The 12647-nt window shown below is 46.6% G+C and overlaps 2 protein-coding genes across 7 annotated transcripts in view; one reads left to right on the forward strand and one right to left on the reverse strand.

Moving 5' to 3' along the window:
- Positions 1-9561, reverse strand: part of ATXN7L1 (ataxin 7 like 1) — a 70000-nt gene extending 60439 nt beyond the window's left edge. The window contains 2 exon segments of the mRNA XM_039354432.1: positions 7527-7598; positions 9166-9561. Of these exon segments, the coding sequence (XP_039210366.1) occupies positions 7527-7598; positions 9166-9256 (163 nt within the window). The 5' untranslated portion in view covers positions 9257-9561.
- Positions 9562-9687: 126 nt separating this feature from the next.
- The window catches only part of CDHR3 (cadherin related family member 3), a 34949-nt gene continuing 31989 nt past the window's right edge, over positions 9688-12647 (forward strand). For 2 of the 6 annotated variants that reach the window (XM_039354458.1, XM_039354464.1), the window contains exon 1: positions 11708-12385. The gene's annotated coding sequence lies outside the window, so the exon portion shown is untranslated. Of the gene's footprint in view, positions 9720-9839; positions 9889-10289; positions 10317-10571; positions 10633-11707; positions 12386-12647 lie in introns of those variants that run through there. The other 4 variants (XM_039354463.1, XM_039354460.1, XM_039354462.1 and 1 more) reach the window with 4 other exon arrangements.

Below are 12647 nucleotides of genomic sequence, written 5' to 3' on the forward strand. Positions count from 1 at the left end.
TTTTCACAGCTTATTCTAGTGGAACTTAAAATGTTACTTTTAATAACCGTCCTGTAAGCGCTTTAACCGAATTAAAAGCACCACTGCCAAATCGGTTTCAAACTCACCCTGGAAGAGAGAAACATATGGAAGAACATATTTTTCAAATAATTTCCCCTCCCTTATTTCTTCAAATGTTTACTTCATTACTAATTGGCTCACATATCGTAAGACTGTGGCTGTTCTTCCTTTTAAATCGCTGCTTAAAAATTGAGAAACCATCTCGGCTGTTTGCAAAAGGCACAACTCTCCCAGCAAAGCAAAAACCACAAAATCGGAATAAAATAAAACCTGACTGTCCAACCACAGCGTCAGTTCTTTCTTTACCACAATGGTTAAGAAGCAAAATTTTCCTCGGGGCTGTTCATTTTCTGTACCTGCGGAGTCCTCTTTATATTAATTGGAAAAATAAAAAAAATAAACCAGCAACCCTTTATATCCTGGTATTTCTAAGGCAATTACAGTCATATCAACATCTGACCCCACGCAGTCAGTTCATGAAGAAGAGACAATGAAAGAGAAAATAAATCATTCATTCGTTCATTCATTCATATATTCACTTATATTTGGGGTTGTTTTTTTTCTACTACATCCATGATAAAGAAAGAGGCGGAAAAAAATGCTTGGCTTTTATAACATTTAGTTCTCAACGGAAAAAAAAACGACTTATGACTGTTTTTCACTTTGCAACATCCCCCCGGTCACGTGATCAAAAGTCAGATGCTTGGCAACTGACTCATATTTATGACGGTCGCAGTGTCCCAAAGTCAAGTAACACAACGGGGTTACTAACTCAACAACTATAGCGATTCCCTTAACAAGACAAGAACGGCTGTAAAATGGGGCAACTCACTTAGTTAAATTGAGGACTATGTGCATGCTTCCTGCTTTTGAATCGACTGCAAACTGCCCCTAAAAAGGTTTGGCGACCGCATAAGGACAGAACAGACTGTGCAATTAGCACAAGTTTCAGCCACTTTACAGAAAAAAAGTGAATCTTAACTATTTCTTGTGGGGGGGAAAGTAATTTTTACTGGTTTACCAAAAATAAGTATATAAACTCCGTTGGACTATTTCAAAAGTGAGCAACTGACTTGCCATCCAGAAAATTCGCCACAGTATGTGAGGAGTGAAATAAAAACGGACAGTCAAACTTGTGCAGTGAGTGTTCTACTTGCACTGTGTAAATTTATATTTAGATTCATCTGCGAACCAACAAAGGCCCCTTCTCCTTCTAATGCAGGGGTCTTCAGACTCGGCCCTTTTATGACTCGTGGACTTCAACTCCCAGAATTCCTGAGCCAGCCATGCTGAGGGGAAAGGGAGAGGTTTCCAAACTGAGCCATGCTGCCTCAGGAATTCTGGGAGTTGAAGTCCACGAGTCTTAAAGTTGCCAAGATTGAGGACCCCGATATAGGACAGGGGTGGGGAACTTTGGCTCTTTTATGACTCGTGGACTTCAACTCCCAGAATTCCTGAGCCAGCCACGCTGAAGGGAAAGGGAGAGGTTTCCAAACTGAGCCATGCTGCCTCAGGAATTCTGGGAGTTGAAGTCCACATGCCTTAAAATTGTCAAGTTTGGGAAACACTGGTCTAGTCCAGAGTTTCTCAACTTTTTCGGATGTGTGGACTTCAACTCCCATAATTCCCCAGCTAGTATGCTGGCTGGGAAATTCTGGGAATTGAAGTCCATACATCTTAAAGTTGCCAGGGTTGAGAAAAACGGCTCTCATCTCACAAGATCACTTCTCAGAAGCAGCCAATGAAGAAATTCTAGCCAGCTGTAGGGCTGAAAAATACAAGCACGGGCTCCATCACAGGAGCCTCTTATTATTTATAGATTACAACTGAATCCACCTCTTAATTACACAATTATGCACACGTTTTGCCTAAAGCGAAGGACTCCCATTGAAATGCACTGCAGCTAAAGACAGTAATGCTGAATGATGGATGGGATTTTCTCAGCATAGATGCAGTTTACGTGCTAAACTCTGATCATTAGAAGCTTCCATAGGCTTAATAAATTCAATACGTTCCTGGTGTTATTTAATGCTGTCCAGACATATTTCATTTTGTCTGTTAACTGTGCTCGTCTCCTAGGGGGAAAAGCCCTATGGTTAATTTGTAAATAGAGCAGCGGGCTGCTCTGGGAACAACTTTCATAATTTTTAAAAATGACAGCTATAGGCAGGTAGGATTTCTTCCTACTTTATCAGACAAATAAATAGGATCTCAAAGATGGTTTTGCTTGCTTTTCTCATCAATGTTTGTGCAATCCTGTGGCAAATTCCACGGATTACAAATGTAGGACAACCAGCATAAAATCTATCAAATCTAAGGAGTTTATGTTGAAGGACAGCTATTTGTAAACATCTAAGCCAGTGGTTCTCAATCTTTTTAATGCTGCGACCCCCAATCAGTCGTAAGTCAAGGACTACTCAACCGGTCGTAAGTCGAGGACTACTCAACTGGTGCAGCACTGTTTGCAGAATGGGACTTTTGGCGGGCTCAGCAGGGCAGAGACAGCCTGAACAATTCCTATTGGCTTTGGAAAGCCAATAAAATTAGACTCTATTCAAGAGAATCTATTCTATTGGCTTTCAAAAGCCAATAGAATAAAAGGGAGTAGCACAGCTAAGGAAAAGGGGGAAAAAATGGTGGACTGCGTTGTTTGGCGACCCCCGTGAAATGGTCGTTCGACCCCAAATGGGGTCCTGACCCACAGGTTGAGAACCACTGATCTAAGCACAATGGTTAAAGTACCAGGTGTCTCTTTTCAGTTTTTCCAGCTTACTTTATTCATGTCATAATTAACTTAACCATGATCTAACCAACAAACCCTATTTTCAGGGCTAACACAACAACACACTAAATCAGGGGTCTTCAAACTTGGCCCTTTTATGACTTGTGGACTTCCAACTCCCAGAGTTCCTCAGCCAGTGTGCCAAGTTTGAAGACCCCTGATTTAAGTTATTTATTTTAAAAAAAAAAACAAAAAACACAGTCATTTTACTGTCTACATGTAAGCCCTCAAAATGTTAACCAGACAAGAGAATCGGTGTGGTGTAGTACGTTAGGATATTCAGATCCAAATCCATTCTTTGGGTCTGTCACTCTTTCCAACTCCAGCCTACTTCACAGGGTTGTAGTTGTGGGGGAATAAAGAGAAGGGAACACTAAGTCTGTGTATTTATGTTGTAGAACCAAAGCAGGATATAAATCCAACATGTCAACCCTACTGTCCTACAAGTATTGATCATTTCAAAGAAAAAGCTCATGAGGGGAGAGGCAGGGGAGATAAAAAGAGAAAGAAAAGATAAAAGGAGAAAGGGAAGTTTCATTTCCGTCCTTTTATAGACGTAGTCAGAAATACGGAATGTTTAAAACACTATTTTGCTTTACCTAACATCACAGTCCGAATTAGTACAAATGATTTGCTTACCTTATCACTGAATGACGTTCAGAGACGTGTCGAGATCAATGCCTCTACTAAGAGCTACAGCATTCAAATTTCGGTTTTTCGATTAAAAAAAATTGTATCAGAAGTCTACCATGTTAACTGCACATTTCTCAGTCTGGAAACAGCTGGATTATCCTACAGAAATGGCCTCAAGAGAGTTTAGATTTATAGGAAAACCTCACTTGTTTGGTTCAAAGTTAACAACGTCATGTAAGACTTACCGCGTCCGCAGCAATTCTGTTTTTTAAGGGATGTGGCAGAGTTATCGTTTGAAACCTAAAAACTCTTTTCTGAAAAGCACCCTAATGTACCTCAGTGCTCAACAGAAATATCACGTATAATTCAAGTGAAGGCTGGTTGAGGTCATCCAGCTAGTTTTAACCACCTTCGGTTTATGACTTAATAATGAGCTAAGTACATACATTGTCCAATGATATAAAATACATTTTTCAAATCACCAGGGCTACATTTATACAACTTTCTAAGCCAGAGCCAGACAACACATTCATACTTTATAGGAAGCTGGCCAACTTTTATTTTGTATGAATCTGGCCAACTTTTATTCTGTATGGAGCTGGTCAACTTTTATTTTCTTCCTATGATTCACGATATCTAACCTTGCCCTGTGCCAGTGATCCCCAACCTTTTCGGCACCAGGGATTGGTAACATGGAGAGAGGGTTTTTCACGGACTGGAGAGTGTGTGGTTTTGTGTGCTGCCTGCATCCCGCAGATGGGGCTTTACTTATTTGTGCGGACCGGTTGCTGGCATGCCACGGCCCAGTACCGGTCCACAGACTGAGGGTTGGAGACCCCTGCCCTATGCAACTCCTACTCCACATGAACTCAAGTATAATCAATAATAGACTGTGTAGGTATTTATTCTGAAATTTGCTTTCCTTGCATTATCGTCTGTTTTCTATCTATCAGGGTGATCTACAGATAGTCGTGATCAACCCCGACTGCTCTTTAGAAGGCCAGATCCTGAAGTTGAAACTCAAGTACATTGGCCACCTCATGAGAAGGAAGGACTCACTGGAGAAGAGCCTGATGCTGGGAAAGATGGAGGGCAAGAGAAGAAGGGGACGACAGAGAATGAGGGGGCTGGATGGAGTCACTGAAGCAGTAGGCGTGAGCTTCAATGGACTCCAGAAGATGGCAGAGGACAGGAAGGCCTGGAGGAACGTGGTCCATGGGCTCGCGATGGGTCGGACACGACTTCACAACTAACAACAAGTAGTCATGACTTACAACCATTCATTTCGTAATTGAAGCTACAACTGCACTAAAAAAAGTGACTTAGGACCATTTTTCACGCTTACAGCCATTGCAGCATCTCCACAGTCATGTGGTCAAATTTCAGATGCTTGGCAACCAACTCATATTTATGACGGTTGCATGTCCAGGGCGTCAGGCGATCCCCTTGTGTGTGACCTTCTGATCACAGTGATTCACTTAACTGTGACATGGAAGGTCGTAAAATGGGGCCAAACTCACTGAACAACAGAAATTTTGAGCTCAACTGGGGTCGCCAACCGAGGGCTACCTACATTGTAAAATAACTAAATACTCGTGACGTAAACTACCTCTTTGTACAAGCCATTGAAGAATTTAAACTCTAGCCATGTTCCATGAGTAAGTTAAGCACTTAGACGAGGCGGCATCACCAGCTCTGAAAAACTGATGTAAGCACAGTAACACACTGCTCTCTCATGGGGATAAATATTTATGACCCACTGGCAAAAAAACCCAGTGTGGCTTGATTTTTGTGTTGTGTTGTCCGCAAGCCGTTTTCCCTAACCCCACAATGTTTTAAGATTTTTTTTAACTAGGCTCTTCAGACTACAGTACAACTATCAAACATTGGTAAAGCTATTGACTAGGGCAGGGGTAGGCAACCTTGGCTCTTTTATGACTCGTGGACTTCAACTCCCAGAATTCCTGGGCCAGCCATGCTGAGGAGAAAAGGAGAGGTTTCCAAGCTGAGCCAGGCTGGCTCAGGAATTCTGGGAGTTGAAGTCCACGAGTCATAAAAGAGCCAAGGTTGCCTACCCCTGGACTAGGGCACAGGACAAAACACCAGCTAGAGGTCATAATATAGCCGGGCAAAGGTATATTTTCCAATTCCAATTTTTTTTTTAAAAAGTATCTAAATCACTCTTACAACCTGTTTATACCAGGGGTCCCCAAACTTGACAACTTTTAAGATTTGTGGACTTCAATCCCCAGAATTCCTCAGTCAGCTTCTGAGGGATTCTGGGCGTTGAAGTCCACAAATCTTAAAGTTGCCAGTTTTGAAGACCTGGGTTTATACCACAGCATGGTCTTTCCTAAGCTGAGGCCTATGAAGTCACCCACCGAACATTAACAAGAGGAGAAAAGCTGATATAGCACATCACCATTTAGATATAATTGTTTATACTGTATTCTCCTTTTTTGCAAATAAACTAGTATCAAAGTCAACCTGTCTGTACAAGCAGAATAATGTCAAGGAAAATTGATCGAAAAGATGGTCCCTTTAAAGATATTTAGGATCAGACACGGAGGCCCTTTCAGGAAAATAGTGCATCAATTCTACAATTAATGATCAACTCCATCCCAAATGTGTTGTCCTTGAGATTCAAAAGCTCTCTGTATTAGGGGGTCTTCAAACGTGGCCCTTTTATGACTTGTGGACTTCAACTCCCAGAATTCCTCAGCCAGTGTGACTGGCTGAGGAATTCTGGGAGTTGCAGTCCACAAGTCATAAAAGAGCCAAATTTGAAGACCCTTGCTCTATATCCTACTCCAGGAGTTGATATTATTCTGTCATCTATTAATAACATCGCAGTACTACTTTCTTTTTTATGCACCATGATCAAAAACCTCAAAAATGTTCATAGTGCATGATATCAGGAAGATCTCAAAGCCACGGTGTTAAGCTTACCCTGAAAGTAAATTCAGCTAGAATAACTGCAGCCATGAAAACCATTTCCCCCCCCCACACACACGTTTTAAATGTCAAAATTATACTAAAAGGACCCACTCATCTATGATTAACTTAACCATGATCTAACCAACAAACCCTACTTTCAGGGCTAACACAACAACACACTAAATCAGGGGTCTGCAAACTTGGCCCTTTTATGACTTGTGGATTTCAGCTCCCAGAATTCCTGAGCCAGCGTGTTGATATTATTCTATCATCTATTAATAACATCGCAGTGCGTGTCCTGTCCAGCTTTCTAGACGCAGAACGCTTTCTGTAATGTCCACTTTTTATGTCCACTAACTAAAAGGTAAGCCTTTGTTTATGAGATCATCAAAATGTCAAGAGTTAGTAATATCAACAGGCTGTCTACACCACATATTGCAAAGCAAATCTATCAGGATGCCCTGACTGCAATCTAAGCTGCCTCTTTTATCAAGCTTATTTGTTAGGGCTGGTCACGTCTAACCTCAACACCGTACGTTCGGCCCCAAAACGGGCTGCGCACAAATAGCTCTTTAAATCACAAGCCATGTATGGTTCTGCGAGAACATCACCCGGTGTGTCAGTTTACACGTTTAAAGTCTATTTAATCACGAGAGGTACCTTACCGCCATCAGATGTTCATCGCTAGAAAAGCAGAAGCTGCGAAAATGGGTCCAAAAATCTGGTGTGACCACCAGCTATTCCCTTCAGAAAGAATAAAACAAACTTGAGGAACAGAAGCTAAGAGATTCAGAAGTAGTAATTGTTTCCTGCCTCAAAAGGACGCAGTAGCCTTGTCCAAAATTACGCATAAGATGCCAACCAGAAATCAACTTTGCTCACAGGCCTGATAATATCTGACATGTTAAATGCTCACCAGTCAACAGACCCGACCATAATAAAGGACCAAGCCAACATAGGCCTCTTGGCACGGTTCAGGGTTACGTCTACCCAACAATCTACGTGGCTTTGAGGCAGGAACTTGGCTTGGGAAGGAACCCTTCAAACCCCCACCCCAAAAGAGGAAGAAGGTGGTCAGTTCCAAGCCAATCCTGTCCCTTTAGCTCTTCCTTACCTTCTTTATTAAGCCTCATCACCTCTCGGCCGCCACTGCTGCCCTCTTTCCCAGGGTCTTCTAGGTCAATACCTGAGGGGAGGGGAGAAAAGCATCATCAGGGAAAGATTGCACATCTGTACTCACATATGGGTCCAGCTGGGGCAACAGAAAGAGAGAGAGAATGAGAATGAGACAGAGAAAGAGAGCATGAGAGAAAGAGAGAGAATCAGAGGGAGAATGAGAAAAACAGAAAGAATTACAGAGAAAAAGAGAGAAAATGAGAGAGAGGAAGAGAGAATCAGAGAGAATGAGAGAGAGGAAAAGAGAGAAAGAGAATGAGAGGGAGAATGATAAAGAGGGAGAGAAAGAGAACGAAAGAGGGAGAATGAGAGAGAAAGAATGAGAGAGAGGAAGAGAGAGAATCAGAAAGAATGAGAGGGAGAATGAGAAAGAGCGGGAATGAGAGAGCGGGAATGAGAGAATGAGCGAATGAGAATGAGAAAGAGAGAATCAGAGAAAGAGAGAAAGAGCGAATGAGAGAATGAGTGAGAGAGAATCAGAGAGAGGAAGAGAGAGAAGGAATGACAGAATGAGTGAATGAGAGAGGGAGAAGAGAGAATGAGCGAATGAGAAAGAATCAGAGAAAGAGAGAAAGAGCAAATGAGTGAATGAGAGAATGAGTGAGAGAGAATCAGAGAGAGAAAGAAAGAGAATGACAGAATGAGTGAATGAAAGAGAAAGAGAGAATGAGCGAATGAGAAAGAATCAGAGAAAGAAAGAGTGAAGAAGTGAAGGAGAAAATGAATGAGAGAATCAGAGAGAGAAAGAGAGAGAAGGAATGACAGAATGAGTGAATGAGAGAGAATGAGAAAGAGAATGAGAGAGGGAGAATGAGAGAATCAGAGAGAAAGAGAGGGGGAAGGAGAGGGAGAGAGAAAGAGTGAATGAGAGAATGAGAGCAAATGAGTGAATGAGAGAGAATCAGAGAGAGAGAGAGAAGAAATGACAGAATGAGTGAATGAGAGAGGGAGAATGAGAGAATCAGAGAGAAAGAGAGGGGGAAGGAGAGGGAGAGAGAAAGAGTGAATGAGAGAATATGAGTGAATCAGAGAGAATCAGAGAGAGAGAGAGAGAGAGAGAGAGAGAGAGAGAAGGAATGACAGAATGAGTGAATGAGAGAGGGAGAATGAGAGAATGAGTGAATGAGAGAATCCGAGAGAAAGAGAGGGGGAAGGAGAGAGAGACAGAAAGAGGGAAGGAGAAACAGGAGAGGAGAACGAGAGAGAGAGAGAGAGAGAGAGAGAGAGAGAGAGAGAGCAGCAGAGGGGCCTGGCTGCCCCCCCCCACACACAGACACAGCCCAAGCCCCCACGGCGACCACTCACCCACCCCCGCCTCCCCACACGGGCATCCTCCCACCCCCCCATCCCACGCCCTCCCTCCCTCCCTCCCACCGCTCGGGCATCCTTGGCGCCCTCTCCCTCCCTCCCTCCCTCCCCCCCACCGGCACCCCGCCTGCTCCGCCCCCTCCCGGACCCGCGCAGCCCCCGCACGGGCTGGGGGGGGTGGCCGGGCGCGAGGCGTGCCAGCCCCCTCCCTCCCTCCCTCCCTCCCGACGCCCGGCATGTGCGCGCTGGGGGCGGGGGGGGGGTCTTACTGTGCGGGGGGGCGGCCTCCCGCACCCAGGCGGCCCAGGGCTGGCCCAGGAACGCCTCGGGACTGGGCACGGGCCGCTCCAGGGCCGCCATGGCAGCGGCAGCAGCAGCAGCGCCGCCGCCGCTCCTCCTCCTCTTCCTCAGCAGCTGCTGCCGCTGCTTCCTCCTCCTCCTCCTCAGTCTCCTCCTCCCCGCTGCCGCCGCCGCCGCCGCCGCGCGGCTCCCGCTCGCGCCGCCTTGCCCGTTTCCTGCGGCGGCAGCAGCAGCCGAAGCCGGAGCAGCAGCCGCGCGCGAGCAGGCAGCCACGGGATTCGAGGACGCCGCACGTCATCCTCGGGACGTTCCGCCGCCGCCGCCGCCTCAGCCGCCGCCTCCTCCTCCTCCTCCTCGGCCGCCGCCTCAGCCGCAGCCCACGCGGGGCTAGTGGCAGCGCCGGCTCCCTATCAGAGCCCGCGGGCCGGCCGGCCGGCGCGGCGCAGGCGCGCTGGCGCCGGGAGAAGCCGCGCTTGCCCTCAGAGCCCGGCGGGCCGGACAGGCATGGCGCGCGGCGGGACAGGTGGGCGGGGGGGGAGCAAGCGAAGAGGAGCGGGGTTGGGGAGGGTCAGGCGTGGGCGGGGGGCGCCCGGGAAAGGGGTCTCCTGGCGAGGAGGAGGAGGAGGAGTGAGGGGTCCTTGGTGCCCTCTGAGCTTGGGGGTTTTCTGGCGGACGTTTCACGACCCAACTAGGTAACATCATCAGTGCTTGAAGGGAGTGGGGTTTGTGGAATGATGGAGGAGGAGGAGGAGGAGGACTGAGGGGTCCTTGGTGCCCTCTGAGCTTGGGGGGGTTTTCTTGCAGACGTTTCACGACTGAACTAGGTAACATCATCAGTGCTAGAAGGGAGGGATGTTTGCAGAGTGGAGGAGAAGAGGAGGAGGAGGAAGAGGAGGGGGAGGGAGAGGAGGTGGGGAAGGGAGGAGGAGGACTGCGGGGTCCTTGCTGATCTCTGAGCTGGGTGGTTTTCTTGCAGACGTTTCATGACCCAGCTAGGTAACATCATCAGTGCTAGAAGGGAGTGGGGTTTGTGGAATGATGGAGGAGGAGGACTGAGGGGTCCTTGGTGCCCTCTGCGCTTGGGGGGGGGTGTCTTGCAGACGTTTCACGACCCAACTAGGTAACATCATCAGTGCTAGAAGGGAGGGATGTTTGCAGAGTGGAGAAGGAGAAGAGAAGGAGGAGGAAAAGGAGGGGGTGGGGAGGGGGAGGAGGTGGGGGAGGGAGGAGGAGGACTGCGGGGTCCTTGCTGATCTCTGAGCTGGGTGGTTTTCTTGCAGACGTTTCATGACCCAGCTAGGTAACATCATCAGTGCTTGAAGGGAGTAGGGTTTGTCGAATGATGGAGGAGGAGGAGGACGACAATGACGACTGAGGGGTCCTTGGTGCCCTCTGAGCTTGGGGGTTTTCTTGCAGACGTTTCACGACCCAACTAGGTAACATCATCAGTGCTAGAAGGGAGGGATGTTTGCAGAGTGGTGGAGAAGAGGAGGAGGAGGAAGAGGAGGGGGTGGGGAGGGGGAGGGGGAGGAGGTGGGGAAGGGAGGAGGAGGACTGTGGGGTCCTTGGTGCCCTCTGAGCTTGGGGGTTTTCTTGCAGACGTTTCACGACCCAACTAGGTAACATCATCAGTGCTAGAAGGGAGTGGGGTTTGCAGAGAGGAGGAAGAGGAGGAGGGAAAGAACTGTGGGGTCCTTGGTGCCCTCTGAGCTTCGTGGTTTTTTTGAAGACTTCTCATGTGTATGATATTGTATGATATTGTAGATCAGGGGTCTTCAAACCTGGCCCTTTTATGACTTATGGACTTCAACTTCCAGAATTCCTCACCCAGGCACACTGGCTGAGGAATTCTGGGAGTTGAAGTCCACCAGTCATAAAAGGGCCAATTTTGAAGACCCCTGTCTTAAATGTAACAAAGAAAATGGAGGCTGGCTGAGGAATTCTGGGAGTTGAAGTCCACCAGTCATAAAAGGGTCAAGTTTGAAGGCCCCTGTTGTAGGTAGTGTACGATAAACCACCATTTAATATAGACCGCTGTTTGCTGTGTTTATTCCTGGGTTATCTCAGCACAATAAGATTGTGCGCGCTCTTTGACAATTTGTGTTGCTAAGCAAGACATCGGTTCAACGAGTTTTGCCGGGTTTTACGATCTTTCTTGCCGCATTTGTTAAGCGAATCCCTGCAGTGGTTAAATTACTAACCCGGTTGTTAAGTGAATCCGGCTTCCCCCATTGACGTGGCTTGTCAGAAGGTCACAAAAGAGGGACATGTGATCTCCGGGGACACTGCAACCGTCATAACTATGAGTCAGTCACCAAGGTCTGAATTTGGATCCTGTGACCACAGGGGATGCTGCAAAATTCAGGCGCTTGGCAACTCTCTCACAGTTATGACGTTTGCAGTGTCCCGGGGGGGGGTCACGTGATCCCCCTTTTGCGACTTTCTGACGAGCAAAGTTCAATGGGGAAGCCGGATTCACTTAACAACGATGTCACTCACTTAACAACTGCAGTGATTCACTTGACAACTCTGGTGAGAAAGGTCGTAAAATGGGACAAAACTCAATGTTTCGCTTAACGACAGAAATTTTGAGCTCAATTGTGGCTGTAAGTCGAGGACTGTGTGTGTGAGCTGCCAACTCTCTCGCTGTTCATTCTCTTCAGCCTAAATATGTGTGCTTTAAAAAAAATATCATTTTCTTCTGCCTACTTGTACTGCTCTTGTGCATATCTGTATTCTCCTTGCTAACCGAGACTTTCAGCGGCTATAAAATAAATCTTTATTCAAAGATACGATGTTCCCTGAGTGTCTTCACACAAACACTTCAGGATCTATGGAAGCTGAGCTTAGCTAGAGTCCGGGAGCGGTGCACCCTTTTTTCTTCCCCTCCTAGCAAATCAAAACTTAATCATTGCCGTATTAAAACTGGTTAAAATGGCGCAGAGTCACTGCTCACCTTGCCTATTACAGCCATAGCTTTTCTAATAAGTACGAACCGTTTAGGGATTTTAGTTTTGCCTTCAGGCATGGCAGCCTGGAGAGCGTTTACTTCCTCTAAATTGGATGCTGTTTTCTGCCTGTAGCTTTTCAACCGATCCGGGAGGAATTATAGCAAAGGAACTGAATGCAAACACTCGACCGGTCTTGACACCTGTCTTGTCTGCAAGGGGATTTCAGAAACCCCCCCAAGTAAGGCTGCCACCTCCTTTGTGCTCAGGCTTACTTGGAATCAAAACTGATCATGACCAGATAAAGAAGGAATCCAAGATCATTTATTGCCTCATTAGAATCAAGGCATGATGTATCCTGCAATCAATGATGAGGGAGGGAGGGAGGGAGGGAGGGAGGGAGGGAGGGAGATTATCGGATGGAGGGATGGATGGATAGATAGGATAGATAGATGGATGGATGGATGGATGGATGGATGGATGGATGGATAGATAGACAGACA

Source organism: Crotalus tigris, unplaced genomic scaffold (genome assembly GCF_016545835.1).
Source record: "Crotalus tigris isolate CLP2741 ecotype Arizona unplaced genomic scaffold, ASM1654583v1 scf7180000018553.2237530, whole genome shotgun sequence".
Classification (NCBI taxonomy): domain Eukaryota; kingdom Metazoa; phylum Chordata; class Lepidosauria; order Squamata; family Viperidae; genus Crotalus; species Crotalus tigris.